The sequence below is a fragment of the Purpureocillium lilacinum genome (genome assembly GCF_023168085.1).
Source record: "Purpureocillium lilacinum CBS 284.36 DNA, scaffold_6, whole genome shotgun sequence".
NCBI classification, from domain to species: Eukaryota; Fungi; Ascomycota; class Sordariomycetes; order Hypocreales; family Ophiocordycipitaceae; genus Purpureocillium; species Purpureocillium lilacinum.
The window spans coordinates 1,487,599-1,512,765 of record NW_027072116.1 but is presented as its reverse complement, the minus strand read 5'-3'; the positions used below and the strand labels follow the sequence as shown (position 1 = coordinate 1,512,765).

At 59.6% G+C, this 25,167-nt stretch overlaps 9 protein-coding genes across 9 annotated transcripts; 5 read left to right on the top strand and 4 right to left on the bottom strand.

Annotated features, from left to right (window-relative positions):
- Nucleotides 1-3,576: 3,576 nt before the first annotated feature.
- Nucleotides 3,577-4,342, top strand: PLICBS_008361 (uncharacterized protein; the record flags this gene model as incomplete). The annotated part of the gene is made up of 3 exons (XM_018324123.1): nucleotides 3,577-3,831; nucleotides 3,921-4,048; nucleotides 4,117-4,342. The coding sequence occupies 3 exons, from the start codon at nucleotides 3,577-3,579 to the stop codon at nucleotides 4,340-4,342; spliced, it is 609 nt and encodes a 202-aa protein (XP_018177302.1).
- A 174-nt stretch (nucleotides 4,343-4,516) lies between these two features.
- On the bottom strand, nucleotides 4,517-5,676 carry PLICBS_008360 (uncharacterized protein; the record flags this gene model as incomplete). The annotated part of the gene is made up of 2 exons (XM_018324124.1): nucleotides 4,517-5,338; nucleotides 5,404-5,676. 2 exons carry the CDS (start codon nucleotides 5,674-5,676, stop codon nucleotides 4,517-4,519), a joined length of 1,095 nt encoding a protein of 364 aa, XP_018177303.1.
- An 885-nt stretch (nucleotides 5,677-6,561) lies between these two features.
- Nucleotides 6,562-9,656, top strand: PLICBS_008359 (uncharacterized protein; the record flags this gene model as incomplete). The annotated part of the gene is made up of 4 exons (XM_018324125.2): nucleotides 6,562-7,058; nucleotides 7,118-7,452; nucleotides 7,506-9,466; nucleotides 9,528-9,656. 4 exons carry the CDS (start codon nucleotides 6,562-6,564, stop codon nucleotides 9,654-9,656), a joined length of 2,922 nt encoding a protein of 973 aa, XP_018177304.2.
- A 436-nt stretch (nucleotides 9,657-10,092) lies between these two features.
- Nucleotides 10,093-11,187, bottom strand: PLICBS_008358 (uncharacterized protein; the record flags this gene model as incomplete). Its single annotated transcript, XM_065601377.1, has 3 exons — nucleotides 10,093-10,604; nucleotides 10,755-10,926; nucleotides 11,071-11,187. 3 exons carry the CDS (start codon nucleotides 11,185-11,187, stop codon nucleotides 10,093-10,095), a joined length of 801 nt encoding a protein of 266 aa, XP_065457449.1.
- Nucleotides 11,188-11,892: 705 nt separating this feature from the next.
- PLICBS_008357 (uncharacterized protein) lies at nucleotides 11,893-14,865 on the bottom strand (the record flags this gene model as incomplete). Its single annotated transcript, XM_018324126.2, has 1 exon — nucleotides 11,893-14,865. One exon carries the CDS (start codon nucleotides 14,863-14,865, stop codon nucleotides 11,893-11,895), a length of 2,973 nt encoding a protein of 990 aa, XP_018177305.2.
- Nucleotides 14,866-15,564: 699 nt separating this feature from the next.
- Nucleotides 15,565-16,668, top strand: PLICBS_008356 (uncharacterized protein; the record flags this gene model as incomplete). Its single annotated transcript, XM_018324127.2, has 1 exon — nucleotides 15,565-16,668. The coding sequence occupies one exon, from the start codon at nucleotides 15,565-15,567 to the stop codon at nucleotides 16,666-16,668; it is 1,104 nt and encodes a 367-aa protein (XP_018177306.1).
- A 1,366-nt stretch (nucleotides 16,669-18,034) lies between these two features.
- PLICBS_008355 (uncharacterized protein) lies at nucleotides 18,035-19,668 on the top strand (the record flags this gene model as incomplete). Its single annotated transcript, XM_018324129.2, has 2 exons — nucleotides 18,035-18,442; nucleotides 18,505-19,668. The coding sequence occupies 2 exons, from the start codon at nucleotides 18,035-18,037 to the stop codon at nucleotides 19,666-19,668; spliced, it is 1,572 nt and encodes a 523-aa protein (XP_018177308.1).
- Nucleotides 19,669-20,366: 698 nt separating this feature from the next.
- PLICBS_008354 (uncharacterized protein) lies at nucleotides 20,367-21,221 on the bottom strand (the record flags this gene model as incomplete). The annotated part of the gene is made up of 1 exon (XM_018324130.2): nucleotides 20,367-21,221. One exon carries the CDS (start codon nucleotides 21,219-21,221, stop codon nucleotides 20,367-20,369), a length of 855 nt encoding a protein of 284 aa, XP_018177309.2.
- Nucleotides 21,222-23,118: 1,897 nt separating this feature from the next.
- Nucleotides 23,119-23,718, top strand: PLICBS_008353 (uncharacterized protein; the record flags this gene model as incomplete). The annotated part of the gene is made up of 1 exon (XM_065601376.1): nucleotides 23,119-23,718. One exon carries the CDS (start codon nucleotides 23,119-23,121, stop codon nucleotides 23,716-23,718), a length of 600 nt encoding a protein of 199 aa, XP_065457448.1.
- Nucleotides 23,719-25,167: the final 1,449 nt, after the last annotated feature.

Here is a 25,167-nt window from a genome sequence, read left to right as displayed (position 1 = left end):
CCACCAAGTCAAGAGTGCATGCATAAGCCCGTCCGTTCTCAGAGCCGCGTTCTCCTAGCGCACCCGGAGAAGGCGCGACGACTCATGATTGGCGCCTCGACATGCAAGTGGCCAGTGCTGCATGTCCATGTACCGTGGAATCGACACGCAACGCAGCGGCTGGCGAGGGGGAGACGAGTGTTCCTTCTGGGCCGGCCCGCGTCGAGCATCTTCTCACGAAACCGCAACGCCTCCGAACTGTGCGACAAGTCCAGTCATGCAGGGCCATACGAGCACGGATTCTTCGCATGAGATTGACGGCGGCCTCTGAAGAAGACGGCACGCAGCCCATTGTTTCGAGTTTGCTGCCAGCCCTTGGATTTTCAGGGGCACCCCGGACGCCCGCGCCCCCACCAGAGACGCGTGGCTTCCGCGGTGGGCTAGGCTGATGCCTCGGAAGCTTTCTAGAAGGCAGGGGTGGCACGAATTCCAGTGCTCGTTGGGTGACTTTGGCCAGCAGTTCTGACAGGCACCACAACACAGGGAAAAGTCCCTTGTTGGGCTGCCGCTGGCGGGTAAGCATGTGCTGTTGTCCACCCGCGGCTATCTGGCTGACAAGGACCACATGCTACAGGGGGCGCCGTCCGGCCAAGCTGGTCAGCGCTGGGCCGGTTATGTGGACAGCACACTAGCAGCTTCGGCGGCTTATCCTCCCGCGGGAGCGCCAAAGGATCTTTACAATCCCTCGTAACCCGGTTGGCGTGGCTATGTTCCTCCGACATGCCAACCATGACCCTGCCCGGCCTTGGGGTGTGTGCGCGGTCGGGGGCGAAGAAGTCGCTCGCACGTGGTGTATGGTCTCACCAAGCGAGCATGGCGCGATGAGGCCCGTGGCACCGCGGGACTGGATCAGTCTGTCCGTCCGCCACGCCTTTCGCCTGTCGATATTAGCCTTGAAACCACGCCAGAGTATTTGCCCGGCCACTGGCCGAGCTCTGGCAGCCGTGGGCAACGAGCAACGGCCCGGTCCCGGACCTTGCTGGTCGTCATCCTATCCGGAGCGTTGTGGCTCGACGCTGTTAGCCGACAGATGATCAAGCTGTTGGCCGATCGTGCCACGCTTGACGTGGTGCTGCAAGGAGGATGGTATGTACATCGCCACGTCCAGGACTCCTTCGGTCACGGTGTGACTTGTCGCACGGACGGGGTTTGGCTAGGGCCCGTTTGTGTGTGGCTCTTCTTTCCAGGGCCGCAGGGTCACTCCTGGAACACTTGGAATACCTGAACAAACGCTCTTCAGTCTTGAAATGGCCACTGTGTCATTGTTAGCAGCAGGTGCGCAAAACAGCCGTCGCAAGCTACCACTTCGGACAGCACCAAGAGCCGCAGGATCATAGCGTTGTTTCGGCGTACCAAGGCCGGCGCGATGCGGCGTCCACTTACCCCGGGGCGTGCATTCAGGCAATCGGCAGCATTCGTCTGGAAGGGGAACTTGGGTCGTTTGCAGAACATCGTTGCGGTCGCCCGGCAGACGGAGCGGAAGGCCTGCAAACGGCACAGGACGCTGCTGAAGCCCCTGAGCTAGAATGATTCGTGGACAAGTCGTCGTCTGGTCCCATCAAGACAGATCCAGGTGGGATTATCCACAGACCTTTGCCTGACTCGGTTGGGGCAAATCAATTGAGAATTGATTGCCGGCTGAGCGCTTGGTGACAATGGATGAGCCCGGACGGATGACCCCTGTCAGGTTGTTCCTGTTGCCACGAGCACAAGCCTTCTCAAAAGCTTGGGGTGCCGAGTGGAGTGCATTAGCATTGACTCTTGACGTGCCGGAGGCGTACGAAGAGCTCGACGGAGGCCCGACTGCCCCATTGATCGGCTTGTGCCCCGTGTTGGCCGATGGCATGCTTGGCAGGTCGTCAATCGTCAAGTGTCCAGACGCCGGCCATCTCGTTCGCTGCTGGCAGCCAAACTTGCCAAGGTACAGAGCTCAATCCATGCAGTACAGTACTTACAATTACCCTTGGCTGAGGCTGCCCGCGAATGTCTTTGCCACGGCATTGACCAGCCGCCTCTGCGGTTCGAGACCCATCAACCACGCTGCTTGTCACATCGCCTCGGCTCGGCCCCATCACATCGTCGCGGTGAGGCGGCGGGACGAGTCCGGCCATGGCGCAGAGCCCAGCAGCAGGAACCCAGTAACCCCAGACAAATCGTCAGGCCGGACCCCGTTGCCGCCACCGCCCAGGTGGGAAAGTCTGCCTCATGGCCTTCCGGGATGCCGGGGAAGCCATCCGCCAGCAAGCATACCCTATTCCGCGACGACCTTTGTTAATTTTAAAAATTTTCCCATCCCAGCCAAGCCCAGCCCAGCCCTTTTTTTTTGCGGCGGGCTTGGACGCGACGCGGTCCCCTCTGTCCGGTCGAAACGGGGTGGGAGGGTTGCAGGCGCAGGGGTCCTCAATGCGGTAAGTGGTCTTCTGGAAGGCTTCACCAAAGAGCAGCTCCTTGTGGTGCTTGGATCGGCGGCGCCTCTCGCGTGCGGGCCCGCGTTGCCGGGGGGCGCGGGCTGGCGGGTTGGCGGGCCTGCAGGCAGTGAGTGTGTGATTCTCCCAAGAGATTTTGTCCCTTCATGCCGTCCGGCCACGTGGGGACGCTGAGGTGGGCGTGGTGGTGACTGTGACTGTGTCACCGAAGGGAGAGGGCCTCTGCAACCACTCGTCGATGCAGGTTTGCTGTGGCTGCGTGTTATTTGGGTGACCTGGGCTTCCGCAGCCGACATTTAGTGCGACGCCGGACCGGCTACGTAGCAGCTCTTTCATGTCCCGTACTTGATCTCCGAGTGCGGTTGATCGCGGGAGTTATGTCGGTCACCTATTGATCCCGCGTGGATGTGGTCGTGAGAACGCGGAGGGTCATTGCTGTCCACGAGGCAGGGACGCGAATGCCGACGCAGAAGCCGAGTCCCAGCTCAAGAATGCAAGGACATGTGTCCTGGTGAATCTGCAAGAAAAAGACCACCACGCTCTAAGAGCTGTGAGGCTAGCCAGATGGATTCTCTTCCCTTTGGCTGAAGATGGGTTGAATCCAGGGTAGGTGGGTGTTCCTCGACTGGGTGAGTATCGGTAGGGTTCAGAGCGCGACCCGCGGCATTGTCGAAAGATTAATGGCAGGAATTAGATGCAATGTCAACTGGTAGACACAGCAATGCCCATCACAGAAAGCTGTTGCCACCGAAAGGATATGGTGAAGCGTTTGTATACTCCCCTGATGAAGCTTGAAGCGAGAGCTCTTGAACAAGCTGCTAGTAGAGTACCTCCTGCAGTGTGATGAAGAGGAGTGAGTTAGGGTGTCTCACTAACCCATGCTGACACCAGCACTTCCATCAGACCTGCCCCACAGCAGCCTGCCAAGTCGTCAGCCGTGCCATCCACCCCGCCATCCGTGACGCAGCTCCTCCTATCGTGACATGCGTCGCGAATAGCTCTCGAGAAGCCACCGCTCGCCTCCCCGACGACCCGCACAGGCATCGCCCTCGCCCGACGAACCTTCCACCCCGCCGAACCCCCGGGCAAGCCAGCGCCGCGGACAGTCACCATGTCCATCATCCAGCAACACACCAGCGCGTCGCTCAGCGACGCCTGGCGCACCATCAACATCGACGCCCTGACCGAGGACTCGAGCGTCAACTTCGACACCTCGACGCTGCACCCCCCGCAGCCCGAGATCTCAGAGGCGGAGGTGCGCCAGCTCGCCGGCCAGGTCAGGCAGCTGCTGAGGGGCGGCGACGCCGAGGGCGCCCTGCGGGGATGCCTGGAGACGCCCGTCTACAACGGAACCGACGGGGCAAAGGTGCGCGCGCAGACGATCAGGGAACCCCGAGCCGGACCGACGAGGTCGCAGGGGAACAAAGCTGACTGACATCTGATTGCCCGTGACAGGAGGCCCATCTGCAAACAATCATCGAGGTCCTGCAATCCATCAAGGCCAGCGACATGAGCCCGCTCCTGCGCGGCATCTACGAGTCCCCCGGCGGCAGCGAGTCCCTGGACGTGCTCATGAAGTACATGTGCGTTGATGCGGCGTCCTTCCTTCCTCGACGAAAACTGAACTCGGCCACTAACTGACGGTGCGCAGCTACAAGGGCATGGCCATGGGGTCAAACGGCGGCGCCGGGCGCACGCCCTCCAAGGTCACGCCGCAGTCGACGGGCGGCTTCAGCCAGATTGGCGCGCGGCCCGGCGTGTCCAACGAGCCCGCAACGGCCGCCATGAGCGTCCTGCTGAGTTGGCACGAGAAGCTGGTGGACGTGGCTGGCCTGGGCTGCATTGGGCGGACAATGACGGACTGGCGCAGGGTGTAAAGGGGGGAAATTTGGCAACCGGTGAAATGGCGCATGTTACACGGAAGAACAGCAAAAAGAAGTAGAGTCGCTGCAGGGAATTTAGCGATTTCTCGATTATGCTACATACAACGTACTACATGGTCGTTTGGCATCGTCTCCTCTGCCTGTTGGTACAGCGCTCCGGCAGGGCGATTACTTCTTTTCCAAAATGTCCTTCAGATTTAGCTCGCCGCTTCCTCTTGCAAGCGGTTTCGGCTGATTCTCTCCTTCACGCCACCCAATCATGTATATGATCCTAAAGGTTGCTGGGATGGACCCGTCCGGGTTTCCATGAAGCTCCCTGTATATGGCTTCGTTGGCCATCAACACATCACGTCGGATGGGGCCCATCTCTCGGCCGAGGATGGCATTGTTCTCGCCCATGGACTGCAAGTCTTGCATGAGCGCAAATGTGTCCGGGTAGTCGACAATGATGTCGTCGACATCCACCGTCAACATCTTGAAGCCGGCCTTTTGTAGCAAGCCTCCCACGTCCCTGACGTCGGCCAACGGGGAGACGTGGGGAGAAATGCCGCCTCTGCGCTCCTGCTCCGCGAGCTGGAGGGACGTGCGCAGCTCGAAAAGGGTATCGCCGCCGAGCATGGCCCCGATGAAGGGGCTGTCCGGCTTCAGGACGTTGTTGATTTGTGACAGAATGCCCGGGAGGTCGTTGATCCAGTGCATGCTCAGGGAGCTCAGGACCAGGTCGAACGACTCTGCCTCGTAGGGGAGAGTCTCCTCGTCCTCCAGGACCTGCCGCGTGATGTTAAGCTTCTTGTTGAAGTCGAGGTCCGCATCGCGGTACAGAAGCGTCTCGGACGAGTCGGCGGCGACGAGTTCCGATATCCGCGTCGCCAGCGGTGGTGATTCTGGCGTAGACGGGTCCGGGTCCGGGTTCTCCTGCACCAGGGCGCGCGCAATGTTGCACGAGTTGGCGCCGAGATCGAGGACGCGGGGAAACTGCCGGTTGATGTCCTGCATACGGGAGTCAGCACGACGACGACGTGCGTCTTGCGACGGGTAGGCGAAGCGGTGCTCACCAGCAACCGGTCCGTGAGCCGCACGGCGACTTCGTCCTTGAGGTAGTCCGCCTGGCGGCCCTCCTCAGGGTTGGAGGCGGCGCGCTCCTTCTGGAGCCACTTTGTGCGCCTGTTGAAGACCTGGAACCGCGGCGCGCCGCCGGAGAGGACGGCGTACGAGCGTCGGCCGTTGCAGGCCGCGGCATTGAGCGCCAGGGGGGGACCGCTGAGCAGGGACAGGCGCTGCCAGCCCTTGCCCAGCAGTGCCGAGGCTGGCCACGCGCATGGCGACATTACATGCCAGTTCTGCAGAGCGCGTGCATCTGCCGACGGGTGGGAGTTGGGAGGTCGATGACGAAGTGGGAGCTTCTGCCCGGACTTTTACGATACGTCGAAGCAGCTTTGGGCGGCGGATCCGTGGTGGGGCGCGGCAGGACGGTCATGTTCCAATGGGCCTCCCTGGTCTGACAGGCCGTCCAGTGGAAGCTTCCATGCCAGTGGAGGGGTCGGTCCCCCAGAACAGTACGGGATGAACGCGGGCACTGGAGATCCAGGAGGCTTGGGTGGTGGGTTAGGTGCCCCCGGGCTACTGGAAAGCCCTCAACTGCGCTGTTCGCGCCCGCTCAATGCTATCCGCAGGGCTACCCTCCACTGCGCGGTGTGGCCCAATCCCATCAGCACCTCAGGTCAACCGCGTGTCCCGCTGCCGCCGCCGCCAGAGCTAACGACGACCTGGACCACGGTCCATTGCCTCCGCTCCCTTCTCCAGCATCACGACCCTCGACCGCTCGACGCTTGCACCGCCTGCGACCGTTGGACGGCTGCAAGCTTGGCCATCGATACTGCTGCAACGTTCGCGCAGGCCAACCGCTGCACGCTTGTCTCGGAAGCCCGCTGCTCCCTCAACCGCCAGGGCCCATCCGACTGAGCCGTTTCGCACACGACCCGAGACCCTGCAGCGACAGTGACGACGACGACGCGCCGTTGACGAAGGCTCGGGAACCAACGTCGAAACCCTGCCCGAGTATGCCAGCGCTCCGACCGCCGACGACTTGACTGAGGATTTCGGCCTCGCGTAACGCATCTCGGACGCACTCCATCCCTGCCTCCTCGGGCATCCATCGACCTTCGACGCAATAAGGGGCACCAGGCTGAGGCGCAGCCGCCGCCGCCATCGCCATGTCGTCCTCGGGGTCCGGCTTCCTCGGCCGCTCGAGCAGCAGCAATGCCAACATGCGCGGCCTGGTCCAGTTCATTGCCGACCTCAGGAATGCCCGCGCCCGCGAGCTCGAAGAGAAGCGCATCAACAAGGAGCTGGCCAACATCCGCCAAAAGTTCAAGGACGGCAACCTCAGCGGCTACCACAAGAAGAAGTATGTCTGCAAGCTGCTGTACATCTACATTCTGGGGTGGAACGTCGACTTTGGCCACCTCGAGGCCGTCAACCTCATCTCGGCCAACAAGTACTCCGAGAAGCAAATCGGATACCTCGCCATGACCCTCTTCCTCCACGAGAAGCACGAGCTGCTACACCTCGTCGTCAACAGCATCCGCAAAGACCTTATGGACCATAACGAGCTGTTCAACTGCCTGGCTCTCCATGCCATTGCCAACGTGGGCGGCCGTGAGATGGGAGAGGCCCTGAGCGGGGAGGTACATCGGCTCTTGATCTCACCGTGAGTGACCACATTTGACGCCGAATGGCGCATGTTCCTGTGCTTACTCTGTGCTGCAGGACCTCCAAGCCGTTTGTGAAGAAAAAGGCCGCCCTCACTCTACTTCGGCTCTACCGGAAGCACCCCGACATTGTCTCGCCGCAGTGGGCGGAGCGCATCATCCACTTGATGGACGACACTGACCTAGGTGTCGCGCTCTCTGTGACCTCGCTGGTCATGACGCTGGCGCAGGATAACCTAGAACAATACAAGGGAGCGTATACCAAGGCGGCGGCGAGACTGAAGCGCATCATCATTGACGGAGAATACACCACCGACTACCTCTACTACAAGGTCCCCTGCCCCTGGCTGCAGGTCAAGCTCCTCCGGCTGCTGCAGTACTTTGCTCCTTCAGGTAAGTGAGCTGGGCGAGATTGGCAATATTGCGGTATCTTACCCCCCTCACAGAAGATACCCACGTGCGCGAGATGATCCGCGAGTCCTTGGAAAGGATCTTGAATCTCGCCATGGAGGCGAACAAGAACGTTCAGCAGAACAACGCCCAGAACGCCGTCCTATTCGAAGCTATCAACCTTATTATTCACCTTGACACCGAGCACGCCCTCATGAAGCAAATCTCTTCTCGCCTTGGCCGCTTCATCCAGAGCCGTGAGACCAATGTACGGTATCTGGGCCTGGAGGCCATGACGCATTTGGCTGCGCGCTCGGAGACGCTCGGGCCCATCAAGCAGCACCAAGACATTATTCTCGGGTCTCTCAAAGATCGTGACATCAGCGTGCGGCGGAAGGGACTTGACCTTCTTTACAGCATGTGCGATGCGACTAACGCCCAAATCATTGTCGGCGAGCTTCTTCATTATTTGCAGAACGCCGATTTTGCCATCCGCGAAGAAATGGTCTTGAAGATTGCGATTCTCACGGAAAAGTACGCCACCGACGTGCAGTGGTATGTGGACATTTCGCTGCGTCTCATTGCCATGGCTGGAGACCATGTTAGCGACGAGGTCTGGCAGCGCGTAATCCAGATCGTGACGAACAACGAAGAGCTCCAGGTGTACGCCGCTCAGAACGCCCTGCAGCATATCAAATCGGAGCACTGCCACGAAACGCTGGTAAAGATTGGGGCCTACATCCTTGGCGAGTTTGGCCATCTGGTCGCCGACCAGGCACGGTGCAGCCCGATTGAGCAGTTCATGGCGCTCCGAAGCAAGCTTGCGGCCTGCTCCCCCAGCACTCGGGCCATGATCCTGTCATGTTTCGTCAAGTTTGTCAACCTCTTCCCGGAGATCAAGCCGCAGCTTCTCCACACGTTTGACGTGTACACGCACACGCTGGACTCGGAGATGCAACAGCGTGCATGCGAGTACTTGGCCCTGGCTAGAATGCCGACGGACGACCTGCTGAGAACCGTCTGCGACGAAATGCCGCCCTTCCCGGAGCGCGAGTCGGCGCTTCTGTCTCGCCTTCATCAGAAACACGCCAACACCAGCGACCGGCGGACGTGGGTTGTTGGAGGTAAAGATGCCAACGCCGACGGAACAGAGCTGGGCATGGCCAAGGCTGGTAGTCTCAAGAGGACTTTCAGTGCTGCTGTGCCCCTGAATGGCGGCAAGGGACACGGCGGCGCCAACGGCAACGCGAACGGTGCCACGGATCTCGCGGGGCTGGACATGAATGCGCCAACGCCGGCCGAGCCCAAGATGCTTAAGCCACCTAACCTTGCTAGCGCTGCGCATCTCTCTCCTGGGTGGGAGAAGGGCTTCGACAGGCTCATTCTACGGTCGGAGGGTGTGCTCTACGAAGATGGCCAGGTCCAAATCGGTGTTCGCTCTGAATACCGTGGACAGATGGCTTGTCTTATCGCCTACTTCACGAACAAAACTCCCGGGGCCATGACGTCGTTCACAACGACCCTAGACTTGGACGAAGCCGAGAAGGGCAAGCTCACCTGGGACGTCAAGAACCTCCCCGAAAGCACCATTGCCCCCGGAGCGCAGTCTCAGCAAGTGACAATGTTCGAGGCTAAGAGGGTGTTCGACAAGAGCCCGACAATCAGAGTCAGCTACCTGGCTGGCGCGCTGCAGGCGCTCACGCTCAAGCTGCCAGTGGCTATCCATAAATTCATGGACCCGGCTGATTTGTCTGCCGAAGACTTCTTCAAGAGGTGGAAGCAGATCGGCGCAGGCCCTCGCGAGGCACAGGAGATCTTTGGGTTGGCTCCAGGAAAGGGCAGTGGGAGGGAGATTACGGAACGGTTCGTCAACAAGACGATTGAAGGCTTCAGATGGCGCGTGTTGGACATGGTGGACCCGAATCCCAAGAACATTGTGGGAGCCAGCGTCTTGCACACTTCGGAAGGTGGCAAGTTTGGCTGTCTCTTGCGGCTGGAGCCGAACTACGGCAGTCAGGTGAGTGCCCCGAGGCGGCGGACCATATGTTTGAGCTGTTCTGTGCTGACCCAAATGGTAGATGATCCGAATGACGATCCGAGCCACGGACGAATCGGTCCCGTCTGTGTTGCTGAAGCTCATGCAGGATAGGATTTCCATGGGACATTCGACGTCACGCGAACAGCCCGGAAGCCCAACATTTGCATGAGATGTCCTGGCGCCTGTCGCTAAGAGTCATGGCGGCTTGAAGCTAGCAGAGATGTACGGCGAGAGGGAGAAATGAATCACGGGAAAAGTATTTGTGGCACGTTCAAGGTCTAGGATGATGCAAAGGCGCGAGAGCGTATGTATTGATGTCTGAGGCTGTTGGAGATGAAACTGGTGGAACATGAGTCGGGACGAAAGCATGCCAAGTCGGTAGCATCTATGCGCAGGGAGATTCATAGCGCACATACGCGATGGCATTGCGGCGAGGTGAGGAAGCAGAAGCGCCGTCCACCTTGTGGGTGCGGCTTCGGAAACACCCCCGTTGCTTCGCTCACATGTAGCTGCAGTCAACGCGGCCCAGGATTAGTCTGAGCCAGACAGGCGCTTAATACAGTTGGATGAAATCTATCATCTACATTATTAGGTGGTTTGACATTTTAATCCTTAATCTTGGCATCGGCCTTTGCGGGCCTCTGGCCAAAGATGGTACTCCCGACCCTCACCTCGCCGCTGCCCATGGCAATGGCGCCCTCAAAGTCCTCGCTCATGCCCATGCTCAGCTCGAGCCGTTGCGGGTCGAGGCCGAGCTCCCTGGCGACGAGGTCGCGCTGCTCGCGGAGGGCGACAAAGTCCTCGTTCTCGGAGTCGGCGGTGGTGGCCTTGCTGCGGGCGATGGCGCCGATGGTCATGAGGCCGAGGAGGTCGAGGCCGGCGGCGCAGTGCTCGAGGATCTCGCGGCACAGGGCGACGGTGTCCGGGCCCGGGGCGCAGCCCGACTTGGCGTCCTCGCCCGAGGTGTTGACCTGGACGTGGACGGAGAGCTTGGGGAGGGAGGGATCGGCGGCGAGGAGGGCGGCGCGGGCGGCGCTGAGGAGGCGGGCCTTTTTGAGGGTGTCGACGCTGGAGACGCAGAAGAGGTTGGGGATCTTGGCGAGGTTCTTGCAGTGGCCTGTTTTCCAGGAACACGGTCGACCAGTCAGTCAGTCTGTCGTTTAGCAACTCACTCACTCCGTTTCAGTCCACTCAAGTGAAAGAAGGTGGTTGTGGTGAGTGTTGAAGTTGAAGTTGATGTTGAAGAAAAGGGGTCACGCCAACGCACCAGACTGCAGGCCGCCGATAAAGTGCCACTGGATGGAGCGCGGCAGCAGGTCGGCCTTTTGGCTCAGCTCCTGGGCGTAGTTCTCGCCAAAGTGGGCGTGGCGGGCGGGATCCTGGTGCAGGGCGAGGATGTCGTTGGCGGGCTTGAGCTTGGACACGGCGACGAGGCGGACCTGCGCGTTTGTCAGTGGGAAAACAATTAAAGTGAAAAAAGGGGGGCACTCGTCATGATGGCAAAGGAAGAACAAGGCAAGTCTGTATATGACATGGGTCGCCGCCGACCCTCTGGGGTGGATGAAAGGCACAGTGATACTCACATTCCGGCCGCCAGCCAGCGCGGCGACGCGGTCCTTGACCGAGGCGAGCTGGCTGATGAGGGCCTGTGCTCTGGCCGGGTCGATGCGCATCTCTTCTTCGGCGGGCGGCTCGCTCATGGCTTTACGTTGGACGTTCCAGGTTGTGTGCAGCGGCGGCGGCGATGCCCGGTCGGTCGGAGGTGTCAACGAGCTAGTGCGGAAAACAGGCGAGTGAAGTTGAAAGTCGAGTTGGGAAAGGCGCCAGTGGCCACCGGCCGGGCGGGCCTCCGGTTTAGGCGAGGCGAGCCGGGCGGTCTTCCACTGTAGCACAAAGCTTACAGGAGGGGTCGCCGGGGTCCTGTGCGAGTGTGTTTTCATTGGACCTGCTGTGGCCGCCGTTAAGCATCCCCGTTGCCCAACGTCGTCACCACGCGCCCTTTCGTCGACTAACAACCACGGGAACATGACTGTCCGCTGGATGGAGCAATGATGGATGTGGAGAGGTGGCACGCATGGTATGATGCAGTGAGCTCCTCCTGGGAGGCACTTGCAAAAAGGCCCCAATAAAAGTCCATCTATGGGTTACATCTATGTATAGGCTTCGGTTCGCAACGTGAGACGATTGTCCTCTTGTGTTGGTCGCGTGCTCAAGAGCCACTTCATCAAGGCGGCGAGCACGATATTCAATCATACTCATAAACTTGCCCTTGAACTGAGACGCTGATATTTACCCAAGAGCTCCCATCGCCGAACACCAAACGACTTTGAACCTACCTCATAGTATGCTCAAGTTAGCCACGACTCTCCCTCACATACACACCTTTCATCATCGGGCCAAAAACACTACGCAAGCTTAACGAGCATCTCCTCTGGACGCGCCGCCGAGAAGGCGCAGTAACTCATCTTACCCGCCCCCATCCTCCGCGACAGCCCATCCGCCGTCCTCAGGAGCAACACCTCGTAGACGTCAAACACGCTGATACCCTGAAACCGCCCCGCGTCCCAGTGCGGATCGCCCTCCTCGTTCTGCGACTTCCGCGTCGACGGCTCGGCCGTCTCGTCGGGCACGATGAGCTTGCTGGGGCCGAGGCGCCACTCCTCGTCGAAGAGCGACTCCTGGATCTTGCGCGGCTCGTACCCCCAGTAGGCGTCCCAGCCTGGCGGCGGGGGCGGGATGTGTGGCAGGCTCCCGCGCGAGATGGCCGCGAGGTGGTACTCGCAGCCGTCGTCCTCGGTCGGGAGGAGGGTCTCGTTGTTGAGGGTGAGGAAGCCGGCGCGGTAGCCTTGGTGGTAGACGATGCGCTGCCAGGGGGGCCGGTAGTTGGCGGAGCGGGACTCGTCGTTGAGGCCGAGTTGCAGGAATCGATATTCGAGGGTCATCTTGAAGGTGGTGTTTGTCATGTCGCAGGGAACGATTGGCACCACGTGAGCGGAAAAGATAAGGACGCCGTTTGTGTCGGGGAGGTCGTTGATGTCCTGGCCGGGGAGATTGACGGGGTAGGTGAACCTGACCCCTGGATAAGCATCGTGAGAGTAGATGTGGCGGTTATACTCCTCGTCGTGCTTCACAACCCAGCCGTCCTCTCCCACGGCATCCAGGTGGCGTAGTGAATCGGCGTCGAGCTCCCTCAAGAGCAGCTTGGCTTTCGATACCTGCTGCGTGAAAGCTTGCACCTCCTCGTCCGTCTTATCCCCTCCGCCGTTGAACCTGTCGATGAACCACTGCGGACTTTCTCTGACGAACCACCGTATCACGGAGACGGAATCCCAGAGTACAGAGTTCTTCCACCCCCTCCCGCGGTAGGATACCTGGCCTCGCCAGGCGGCCCACGACCAGCTCGGAAAAAGAGCCTCGTCGTTCCGAGCCCGCAGCGTGAGAGGCTCCCTAGCCTGCCAGAGCAACGCCTTCTCGAACGCAAACGAGGGCAGCCCGAACCAAAACTTGGTGTTTATGCCCTGTCGGACGATGTGCTCCACGCCGGAGAAGGCGTTTACGGCGTCAGACTCCCACGTCAGCTTGCGCTTCGTGTAATCGTCCACTGCGCGGCGGTACAGATCCCAGGGCGTCGAACCGCCGTCCGTACCGCTAAGCGACCCCATGAAGTCGCGCGGCGCGTCCACCGCAATGTTAAACACGGGTGCTATCTTCCCTTTCTCCTCCAAACTCATCTTCAGAAACTCCTCGATGTCGACGTCGCCGGATATCATTATCGTCGCGCCCGCGTCCCGTGACGACAACCCCACGTTTTCGAATCGACTCAGTGACGGATGGGCCCACGCCAGGTACATGAGATCTGACTGCGCCTGGTCTTCGATCCTCGAATGCTGGAATGCCGGGTCGAGGGTCGGGACGGTCTCTTCGAGCATGACGGCGCCGTGGAGGCACTTGAAGACCATTTGGGAGCGGGTGAAGTGGATAGCCCGCGCCGAGAGTGCTCGCTCCTGGAACGTCCACGCCCGTGAGCTCCATACTGAGCTCTCAATATCAGGGATCGGTTGACGCGGATCGCTAAGGCCCACGGCCAGTGTTATGCCTTGGACTCTTGCCACATCCTGTGCGATGGAGCGATTTGCGGTGCCCATGCCAGGTAGACCGTCGTGGGGATTATCGTTGGCGGAGGCGACGATGGTCAACGTAGCGCCGCCGTAAATGGGACCCATCTTGGAGATAATGTTGGCCTTGTCCGCAGGGTCATCTTGGAGAATGCATAAAGCGTCGACCCATAGATACCGTAGTCTTGCTTCTTTGGTGACCGCGATCGCATCCTTGATCGTCTGAGGCAAAGCAACAGATTGCAGACCGTTCGGGGCCTCCAAGCTGTCTCTCGTGGCGGTGGTGTACTGCGTCTGACTGCCCTTTCCCCAGACATAAGACAAGCAGGCATATCGACACGGTGTTTTCACCTCACAGACGCGAAGCTCCTCTGTATCGATGACTCGTAACGAGGGCAAGTCGACAGGTTCGAGACTCCTGTCAGAGACCTGATGGGTTCCCTCGCAGATCATGAGCCATTGCCTCAGTCGGTCCATGTCGGCTCGATCCTGTCGCACAAATCGTCCCGCCAGAGGCTGCTGCGGGTTGTCCTCGACTCTCTGCACGACAAATCTGTCAACCGTCCTTCCGTCCCCTTCCAGCTCAATCTCCAGTCTGAGAGCGTATTCGGGGCCCTCGTCGATGACGTTGATGTAGAACTGCCCGTCTCTGATCTCATCGTCCGCCATTCGGGAAATGCTTCCGCCCTCGACGATTCTCCGCCGCAATATTCGGCAGAAGGCGCAATTGTTCCCACTCTCCTGCATGACTTTCCACATGCCGTGGATGTTGATCTGGGTGGGCATGGAAGGCACGTTGTTACCCGGTAACCCACGCTGGCTAAATAAAGCCGCGAAGTCGAGGTGTCGACACATCTCGCAGAGATACCCAGGGTCGTCCTCGGGAAGGACTTCTGGGTCGGCGATGAACCACTCCTCGTCCACGGGCGCTTCGGGACTGAGCGGCTCCCAGCGCTTCACGAATGAATGATGCTTGTATTGGTCGAACCTGTTGCGTTGCTCCTCGGTGGCCTTTGCAACGATGTTTTGGCTGTCCTCGCTGTCGCTCTTGAGGCGGATGGTGAGGCGCTCGAGGTCCTTGTCGGAGAGAATGTCGACGTCGTGTTGGTTCTCGTCTCGGGGGGCCTCCATGGCGGCCATGAGTCTGGCACCTCGCCGCCCAGAGAGTTCGAACAGGTCACTGTGGGATGCATCTGCACTGGCTGGTTGCTGGCCCGAGGTGCTGGCCTCTAGTGAGTTTGCCGATGGCATGGCGTCGGACATGTTGATGGTCACCGGCTCGCTGTTACTTATGCTTGATTGTCAACTTGTGCTGCAGGAGGGATAAGTCAGTGTAGTCTTGAATAAGTGAATTTTGAACGACGAGTGAACAGCGGCTAGGGAAGAGGATCCTAGTCTACGAAGAGACCATGGATCTCTTTAAGTATGTACAAGGCAGAAATGCATGTCAGCTGTTTGTAGAGCTGCAGAAACCGGGCTATGGGGCGGAGTGCGTCAGCACTGAGTAGGGGAGAGTATCGACGACATTACCGTCCATGTCACCGGTTCAGGAACTGTCCGCCCGTCAACCACATAAACCGCTCCAGCATATCCACTGCGGGAGGTTAGGCTGCTCCCGTCAGCCCTGGAAGACCTGCCCGATGTGACGCAGCGCCTGCGCCTTGCAGGGCCGCACTGGCCTCCGCTTCTTTTACAGGCGCCGGCGGCCCACTTTCAGCAGGCGCAACGTCAGTCACAGCGGTCACGGCACCCAGGTATCGGCTCATTGTCGGCTGTCCAACAGGCGCTCTAATACACGCCTAGCTGGCACGTCCACTGTTGGTCTCACTGTTCATTACATCAACGCTCTGGTTTACACACCCCGTGGCCGAGGACGACCTTCACATGGCCGCTTACACTGACAAGATTTAATCCGACTCTTTCGCAATTGAGGAAGCGGGGTGTTTGAGAGCGCAGTGCGCCATGGCCTCAGACCTGAAGCAGGGCCGCCGGCGCGCGGCGTCGTCGGCCTCACAACGCAATGGCCGCTCATCCTCAGCAGCGGCCAAGGCCATCGAGCCAAAGTCAAGCCACACCGCGGACGAGTTCCTGCGAGACTTTCTTAACCCGTCATTCGACCCGGCAGCGTATCTCAACGCAACACTGCCGCCCTTGGCGCAGAAGCCCGTCGCCGCCTCGGGAGGCTCCGAGGCCGTGCCCCTGTCAGAGCTGTCGGCGCAGGCGCAGACGCTGCTCTCTCAGCTCAACGCGCAGACGACGAGGCTGTCCAACACGCTCACGCAGCTGACCGACGATATCCTGAGAAGCGGCAGCAGGCTGGCCTACGAGGTGGAGCTGCTGCGGGGAGAGACCCTGACCCTGTCGGAGACGATGAACGAGACCTTGCAGGAGGACATCAAGAAGTTTGTCCCCGGCGGGCTGCCACCACAGGACAGCGCCGCGAAGGCGACCAACGGAGAGGACGATCACGCCACGGCACCATCTGGAGGCTCGGCCACCGTCGGCGACGCTGAAGACCCCGAGTACATCAAGCAGCTGCAGACACTGACGCTGGTGCGGGCACGTCTCGAGTCCGTCATCAAGACATTCGGCGACGCCATGGACTTTTCCTTCCCGCCGTCCGAGGTGTCGGTCAGCTCGGGTTTCCTCTCCGTGTCGGCGCCGGAACCGGGCTCAGAGCAGCAGAGCTCCGAGGAAAAGGGACAGCAGGTGCTCCGGGGCCTGCGCGACGAGATCACCAACCTGCTGCACCGCAGCGACGACCCCGTGCAGGGCATCGAGCGGGCGGCGACGCGGATCGAGGAGCTCAAGGAGCTGACGACGGTGTGGCGCGGCACCGCCGAGGAGAAGGGCCGCAGCAAGTTCATCGAGAGCCTCGCCAAGATGGTCGAGGACAGGCACCGCGAGCTGGTCAGGGATATGGAGCAGGCGGCGAGGCGCGAGGGCAGGGCGGCGCAGGAGACGGCCTCGGCGAAGCGCGCTGCCGGTGGAGGGGAGGACTCGAAGGCGTTGCCGGGCGGATTTGGTCTAATAAGCCAGTTACAAAAGCTGAGAAGCGGCTTATAAGAACGGCGGCCGTGCTACCACGGTTTGAACGATCGATGAGAAGGCATGCAACGTGATGAAGTCGATTTTGTGCCGCTTGCCGTGCTGCGAAACAGCGCCTCAACGATAGGCCCTGTCCGACTCAATGACGTACCGTTTTCGCGCAGAGTGAAGGACATCGACGTTATCCATTATTCAGAACCCATTATATCTACCAAGCAAGCCGCTGACTGGGGTCACATTCATGACGAGACACTTGCAATACATGCGCTACTATCATGGCTCATTTTGGAGATGCGGCAAACTTGATGACTCACGGTGCGGGTTCGACTGTATTGTTGCCTCTGCACGCCCGCATTATGTCTATTTTGTCGAATGCTTCTGTGCTATATTGCGGCGAGACGGACACTGGAGCGGACAACACGCAACCCGGTCACCTCGACATTTCCACGGCCATGCGCACAATTGAGGCGATGAGGAGTTGGCTCATGATTTACAGCAAGCATAGTCGATATTGAGGAGATTGGCACCGCTGCCGGAGCCTCAGTGCTGGTGACCATGGTGGTCGCGCCGAGGGCCAGGACGTAGAGCACTGTGTATCCGACAGTCGACGTAGCCCGTTCTGACCGCACATGACGTGTTTCCCTAAGCCGACGGGTGGCTGCTGATATACTATGCCTTTAATTCCATGCTCTAACCCTTTCGCAAGCAGACATATAGTCACATTGTCCGCAAGGAAAGGGAAAGACTGCGTCATGTATTTGATCCGCGTCTGTCCGGGTTGGCGTTGATACAGTGCACAGACTGTCCGAAACGGCCTTCGGCCAGGGCGACTGGCACTGTGCCAGCTTGTGAGTGCCGGCCTCCCCTTTCGGGCCCAGCCGCCCGTCCAAGGCAGGCGGTGAGGGCGGCGCTAACCCACTAACACTAACACGACGCCCCAGCAAGGCCATTCAATGCTGGCACAATCGCCGGCCGGCGCCTGACACTGAGACGGCCACCCGCTTGCTGCCGGCTGACCTTTTCCCCCTCGACCGCAACAACACCACCATAGCACCGCTCGTCCTCGTCGCGCACCGCTGCAACCTCGCCCGTTTCTGCTCTCTCCAAGCTCCCCTCGCCTCCTCTTGCCAATCTTGTCAGGCAAGCCGCCTTGTTTATTCTGCCCCCGTCTTTGTCTCGGCGCCCGCAGGGCTGCAGTTTGCCAACCGCGGACGGCAGCTTCGCTTCAAGCGAGCGGGCAGAATCCACACAGGCGCTTCCGGCCCCGTGGCCCTCGCGACAGCGGCCCCCTCCTGCGATTACCTGCCCGCGGCTGTAATCTGCCCGGGACCTCTGTCTATATTTCTTTTCTCCCGCCATACCCGGTCTCCGACACCGACGCGCAATGGCCGCCAGCGAAGCCGCCGTCTCCTCCGCCCTCGGCGCGAAGGCCGAACGACGGTCGCCTCCCCCGACCACGCAATCGAAGCGAGACCGCAAGCGACAGGCAGTCTTGGAGCGGCTCGCCGCCTTGAACGACAAGTTTCAAGATGACAAGGACTCGACCTACCGCGACCAGCTCCAAAAGATCCAGTTCGAGATCAACCACATGCAAAAGTTCGACCCCTACGCCGATGACGCTCTCGACGTCGCTTCTCGGCTCCAAGATGAATACAACCAGACCATGGGCACGCCGATGCACGCCGAGTCCGCCAGAAGTCTCATGGACATGGCCGGCGTCCAGCTGCCCCAGTTCATGTCCGACATTCAGGACCTCTGGGAGATTCGCGACTTCTCCCTCACCCAGGCCAAGGTGAGCTGCGACGCGGCCCAGCGTAGCGACTGACTGTGCTAATTACAATTTGCCATATACAGAACGAATACGAGCGCAAGGTACAAGAGTTCCAAAACACATTCACGTTCAAGATGGAGACGGCCAAGCGCGAGCACGAGGCGCTCAACAGCACCATGCGGGACCGCCTGATCAACCAGCTCACCAACAAGAAGAACCGCCTTGTTAAGGAGAAGGAGGCCTTTGAGATTAGTGAGACCAATGCGCTGCTCCTACATCCTTCACAGTTCAGCCTCGCCAACCCGGGCAGCCCCGGCGGCCACCCGGGTAAGCGCACGACGCGCAACCGCAAAGAAGCCGACGACTTCTCCGAGGGCAAGAAGCGAAAGCGCAATGGCGGCGAAGACGATGGCTCCCCCGCGCCGTCGCGCCGGGCTCTGGACCCAAACAACACGACGCCATTCTGGCAGTCGGAGAAGATGCGCAACGAGGCCAAGAAGCGCGGCGCCGACTACAGTATTGGGAGCCTCTTCACCGATAAGGAACTGTCAATGCACTACAATACAGCCGCCCTCGCCGCCCACAAGTCCATGGTGCGTCATCGCGTCACGGGCAGCGACTCGTCGCCCGAGGATAGCGACTCTGGTGACGGCGAGCAAGCTTCTTCGGCTGCTATGGAGCGACAAGTCTCGCATCAAACTAGGAGCACTCGGGGCAACGCCAACCAGAACTTCGTCGACGATAAGCTTCTCGGCATCGAGGGTGTTGCGAACTATGAGCTTCCTGCCAATCTGGACCTCATGCACTCCCAGGTGGATCCCAAGATCCCGGTCGGCCAGCCGAGCTACTACCTGAAGACGTCTCTCAAAGCCAGCAGCGAGAACAGCGCCATCCCTCAGACGCGCGACGACGACTTCAAGGCGGACATGCAGGTAATCACGGCCCTCAAGCACTACGACCACACCCGAAAACCGGGCAGCCACCTGGACAACCCCAAGGGTCCTCGCAAGACTTTTGAGACGGTCTCAACGCCCTACAAGTCCGGCAAGTACATGGGCTTCGCGGCGTTGGCCCGCGACCCGGCCGAGTTGGAGAACTACGCCGAAGTCCTCGAGGATGCCGCACCGGCCACCAGCAGCCTGCGAGAGACCCTGCAGCCGGCCAGCCGGCAGAGCAGCGTCGGCGGCGTGGCCATGAGCCGCCAGGGAACGGCCGGCAGCGGCCGCGGCAAGCCGCGCAGGTATTGATTGATGCGCAACGGGTATACCGTCTGCTATCTGGATATTACGTTGCATTTGCGGTCAATAAGCGTGGCGTCTCGGTTGTTGTTGGCCTGCCGGCAGGGACTGCATCCACACGGTGGTTTTGGTCTTGATGGCATGGTTTGCGTCGTCCATTTTGTTCTCAACTGCAGCGATGAGATAGATCATCCGACTGCTGATGACGGACATTGGCTGTCGAAGGGGGGGTTTCTTTGCACTTTTCTGGCGCTGCGGTTGGGGGTTGATGTGGCAATGTGGATTTCTTTCCTTGGACGGAGCCTGCCCCGTTGCTGGGGTGTCATCGGCCCGGCGGATTTGACTCGGTTTCCTTTCGTTTGGCTGTGGTTTATGTGGCTTCGGTCTTGCGTCTGACGTTGGCAACTTTCGTCACAAATACCAGGAGGTTCTGCTGTGCAGTTGTCGTTTTGCGCCTGGGCGGTCTATGGGACCGGACGAATCCGGCGTACTGCCGGGCGTCATGGAGTGCACAATGAGAAACGCGGGAGGCATGTGCATAATAGCTCACTCGGCAGAGACCGGCGTCATCAAAGATCTTCTATTACTGAAATTATGCTAGCTGTGCAACCTGGACGGTGACAAGAATCCAACGCCAACTCCTCATCCCTACATGCTCTCATCGTGTGTATCGTTTCATATTAGGCAGTGTGTCGCGTGCGCCTGGCTCACGGGCCAAAGACGAGCGCGCGCACCTCGATGCTCTCGCGGCCCTCGGCCTCGGGCCGGGTCCGGGGGTCGACAAAGGCCGAGTGTGGGACGCGGCCGCCAATCTTGGAGCCGGGCTTGAGGGACTCGCTATCGAAGCACTCGAGCAGGACGCGCTCGCTGCCCGTCATACCACTAAGGTAGTACCACTTCTGGGCGGGGTTGTGGCGGATGGCGGCCGTCTGGCCGAGGTAGCCGTCTGCGTAGCGGTGCTCGATGGGGATGACATCAGCGTCCTCGAGCGTCGACGTGGAGGCAAAGGCAAGCGGGAAGGACTCGACGGGGTTCTTGTTGAGGGGCCGCCAGACGTTGACGATGCGGTAGCGCCCGCGCAGGAGGGCCTCCGCCTCGTCGCCCTCAAAGTAGCGGCGCACGCGCTTCTCGACCGACGGGGCCGTCTGGTCGATGTGCACGCGCGTGACGGGGTTGCGCGACGCGGCCGGGTCAGCGCGACGGATGGTGTGGTCGAAGATGCGCACGCGGTTGGAGCCGGGGATGCTGTCGAGCAGCAGGCGCTCGACCTCGGGGTAGTAGTTGCGGCGGATGGCCTCGTCGTCGAGGAACGCGCGCTCGGCGGACTCGGGCACGTCGCGCAGCACCTGGAAGGCGTCGCGGTCGAGCGAGAAGGCGGACTCCTGGCCGCGCAGGTCCCGGATGAGCGTCTCGTGCGCGGCGTCGGAGTAGTTGCGCTGCGGCTGGCCCGCCGGCGGGGTGTCGACGAAGTTGAAGGGCGCGGCCGACTTGTCGGCCGGGGGGTTGTAGTAGTTGAGGGTGGCGGTGACGTCGCCGCGCGGGACCGAGGCGGTTACGGCCATGACGATGGTGATGTGGATGATTTAGGTGTGATGAGATTGGTGTTGAGAGAAGTGATCCTCAGAGTAATGAAGATGAAGATGGGATATGGCAGTTCTCTGTCTCCCAGCTGTGGCGAATGGCGTCTTTGAGGTTGGCGCGCCTGAGAGCAATTTTATACTTCGTCGCCAACTTATGACCTCGGCTTATACGAAAGCTCCAGGTTCTGTGCAGTGACGTTTTTCGTTGGTGTTGTTTGCTGCTACGTCTGCTCGCTGTCCGGCGGGAGTGCCACAGCTTTATACGCTTGCGTGAGAGAGTCGCACAGCGCGCGCCCTCTGCAAGTGTCATGTTTGACACTTTGACGATTTCCCCATCCGTCCTACCAATCCATTGCCAGATCTCAAATCAGGGTGTGCCCCCCTCTCCCCTCACTGCCTCAGCGCAAAAAACGGAGACGCATCGCCGCGCTCTGCCCACAGAGACGGGCGGGTGGGCGGGCGAGTGCCCAGCTTGCCCAGGCTGGTGGTGGTGGTGCATGGTGGGTGACCCGGTCGAAAGGGCGCGCCGAGGTGAGAGCACACTGGGAACTTGAGCACGTCACCTCACGCGGAGGGCCGCCGATTCGCCAGCCCGCTGGTTGACCATTTGTAAGGGCGCGGGGGATTAGTAACTTCCGTTGGAAGCGCTGGAGCCGTGGGCGGTGCCTGGGGGCCGGGTTTTGGACGGGCTGACGTCGGAGGCGATGGCGTGCTGGGGCAATGCCCGTTGGAAAAAGAGAATCTTCCACTGGGGTAGTCGCTGCGGGAGTCGGGGACATGAACTACATACATATCGTGCTAAATTACGTGCGTAAAGCCGGGCATGCCCGGCGGCCAGCCAACCTCCGGCGCGGACGGCGGATGCCCTCACTGGCCTCGGTACTTTGCCTGACGCTGGCAGGCCATCGCAATGCACGCCCCCCCCCCCCCCCCCCCGGACGCGACCTGCGCCAGTAGAGGCTCAGGGCCGGCCGTGCCGAGCCAGCCGTGCCGGGCCAGCCGTGCATTGAGCAGAATGCGAGAGACGTGTCTTGCGCTTGAGGCCGTGTACTGTGCGATGATGACGTTTCGTTGTGCGCATACGGCACGCGGCATCAATGCTTACATACGTGACCCAAGCTTTTACCATAGTTCAAGCAGAGCGGCGCAGACATGTGCCGATTGGAGAGCGCCGCGGGGCCGTCGCCCACGCGTGAACTGATAGTGGGTGCCAGACACCGCTTAAAGGCATCAACATGCGTAATTAGGTTGAGTCCCTCTCATGCGAAGCGCGCAACACCCTTCTCAAGCCCGGCAAGAGCGGACCGCATGAATCCTGCCGCATGCAACGGCATCGTGGACTTGGGGCCGGCCTATGCTTCTCTATTGTAGATGCTGGGCGGCCTGTCGATGCGCATCAGTGACCGCTGGCGAAGTCTGTTTTCTTTCGGCCTTGTCCGCGTTTATGCGAATCTCGCCCAACCGCCTAGTTGACGTGTAGGATAGAACATAGAGCTTGCTAGCATTGATGGGTATCATCTTGACTAGATGAGTCTTTATGCTTGGGACTCTAGTACCAGACCGTATATCTATCAATGTTATACGACTATACTATGGTGCTTTACTATATAATAAGTAGTCGAACTGACTCGTAGACGCACTTCTTGTCTCATGCATCCAGCGTAGTCACATTCAGTCTGCATAGTCACATTCGGCCTACACAATCTCAGTCAGTCAACACAGTCTTATTCAGTCTACACACCAGTGACTCTCATTCAGCCCACGCAGTCTCATTCGTGCAGTCAACACAGTCACATTCAGCCTTTGCACAGTCTCACTCAGCCCACACAAAAACCACGACAATTATCAGCAACCGCCTGCATAAGGAGGAAAACAAAACATGAAGACCTCGATTGCTACTCTCGCTCTCATTCAGGGGCTGGCTCTCGCCACTCCAATGGGAACACGAACCTCCCGCTCCGTGGCGAGAATCGCGCAGCGCAACGCCGCGCCAACAACCACCGGGGCTGCACCAACGAACCCGGCCGAGGTGCCGGACACAGCCATCTCCCACAACAAGGAGTCTGGTAGAGGCGGTTCTGGCAACAAACTCGCCGACGACGAACTCGCCGACGACGAAATCACGGACAACGATAGCTGGGAATATTCCAGCACTAAACATAGCGGCAGCGTATGGTCCGCCACCGATACTAAATACGATGGGAGTGGCACCCCTCCTCGCGTCATGGTCTTTAGAGGCATACACCCCCACCTCCGAAACAAGCCCGAGAAACCAGGGAGATATTATTACGGCGAAGACACCGACGACGAAGTCCCCGAACTCCCCTACGACGAAGACACCGACGATGAAGTCCCCGAACTCCCCTACGACGAAGAGACCGACGACACTACCAGCAAAGATGGCGCAGGTGCCCTAATCCAAAAATTGCCCAAACCTAATCGTGCGGGTGCTAGCAGCAAAGATAGCGGACGTTCCTAATTCAATAACGGGGCTGGCGGTAATGATGCATCTACTTTATCACGTACCCGTCTCGACGAACAACCCGACGACGAACTCTCTAAAAACGTCAAAGAATCGCAACGCGCCTCTACCAAAACAAGTCGCTTCTTATATAGTGCCTTCGATCGCGGCGACAATAAAGCCAATAAAGCGTGGACCGATAAAGTCCCTAATAACGAATTTTCTCCGAGCGAACCTCCCCAGGACAAACGCCCCCAGAGCGAAGTTGCCGACAGTAAAGTCCCCGACGACGATAGCAGAGATCGCGAATGCGCCTTCTTCGAAATGTGTCTCCGGGTTATTGGTGAAGGTGCTTATCCCGTGCCTACGGTCGCGAGTCGCGACGACATTACAGCTAAGAAAGCGTGGACCGACGAACTCTCCGACGATAAAGTCCCCCATAACGAACTCCCCCAGAATAAATTCCCCAGGAACAAACTCCCCCAGAGCGAACTTTCTAACAGCAAACTCCCCGACAATGACAGCGGCGAAGTCGAACGTTCCAGTGTCGAAGAAATTCTCAGTCTTATTCGTGCAAGTCCCAACCCTCCTAGCGAGGGTATTCACCCCATCGTATTAAACGCCTTCGTAATGGCAGAAATATGCCGCTATCTCCAAGACAAGCCCCCCGCCACACTTCAAAATTTCACACCGCGAAGTCTCCGAGCCCCCGACAAGGGGCTCTCTGACAAGGGACTTTCTGACATTAAACCGACGTCTTCGGTAACAAGGGACAAACGCTCTGCCGGCCACGACCTCGAGAAACTGGCAGTAGACGTGTTGCAAATATTGGAGGACCTATAGTCGGCTATGTAGAGGATGACCTATAGAGGTACATCGTATTTTGTTATTCCCTTTCTCTCTCTCTCTCTCTCTCTCTTTTTAATTTAGTTGTGCGTGCCATTTCCTAGATCGAAGTCTCATCGTTATCATCAATTAATACATTAAACCATTTCCTTATATATATGCCGGGTCTACGCTGGCGCGGCTTCAAGGTTCGGCGAGCTGACGCGGATGTGAACGTTCGGACCCCGGCGCCCGGAACCATGTCCTGTAGCCGCACTCGGCTATGGAATCATCGTGAAGGGTTGCCCGCCGCTGATGCTGCCATCATGCAGCCCAATGGCTGGCGCAGTCCTCTCACCAGACACGCGCAGCTTTGCGTGCGAAGTAAGTTGAGCTCAATAGTTGGCAGAGAGGGACAGGCTGCGCCCGCGCGTTGGCTCTCAGTGCCCGGCCCGGGACACCGAGTGCACAGGCCCTCCTCAGCTCCCCGTCAGCTCAGCTCTGCCCGCTGCTGACCCATCTGTGTACCCCCGGCTCGCGAGTGGTAGTGCAGGCAGTCAAATCCCCCGATGGGCCGCCGGCAGTTGGGCTGCGTTCATGTTTCAGCCCGCACAAAATGCGGGGAGGACCCGACGGTACGTA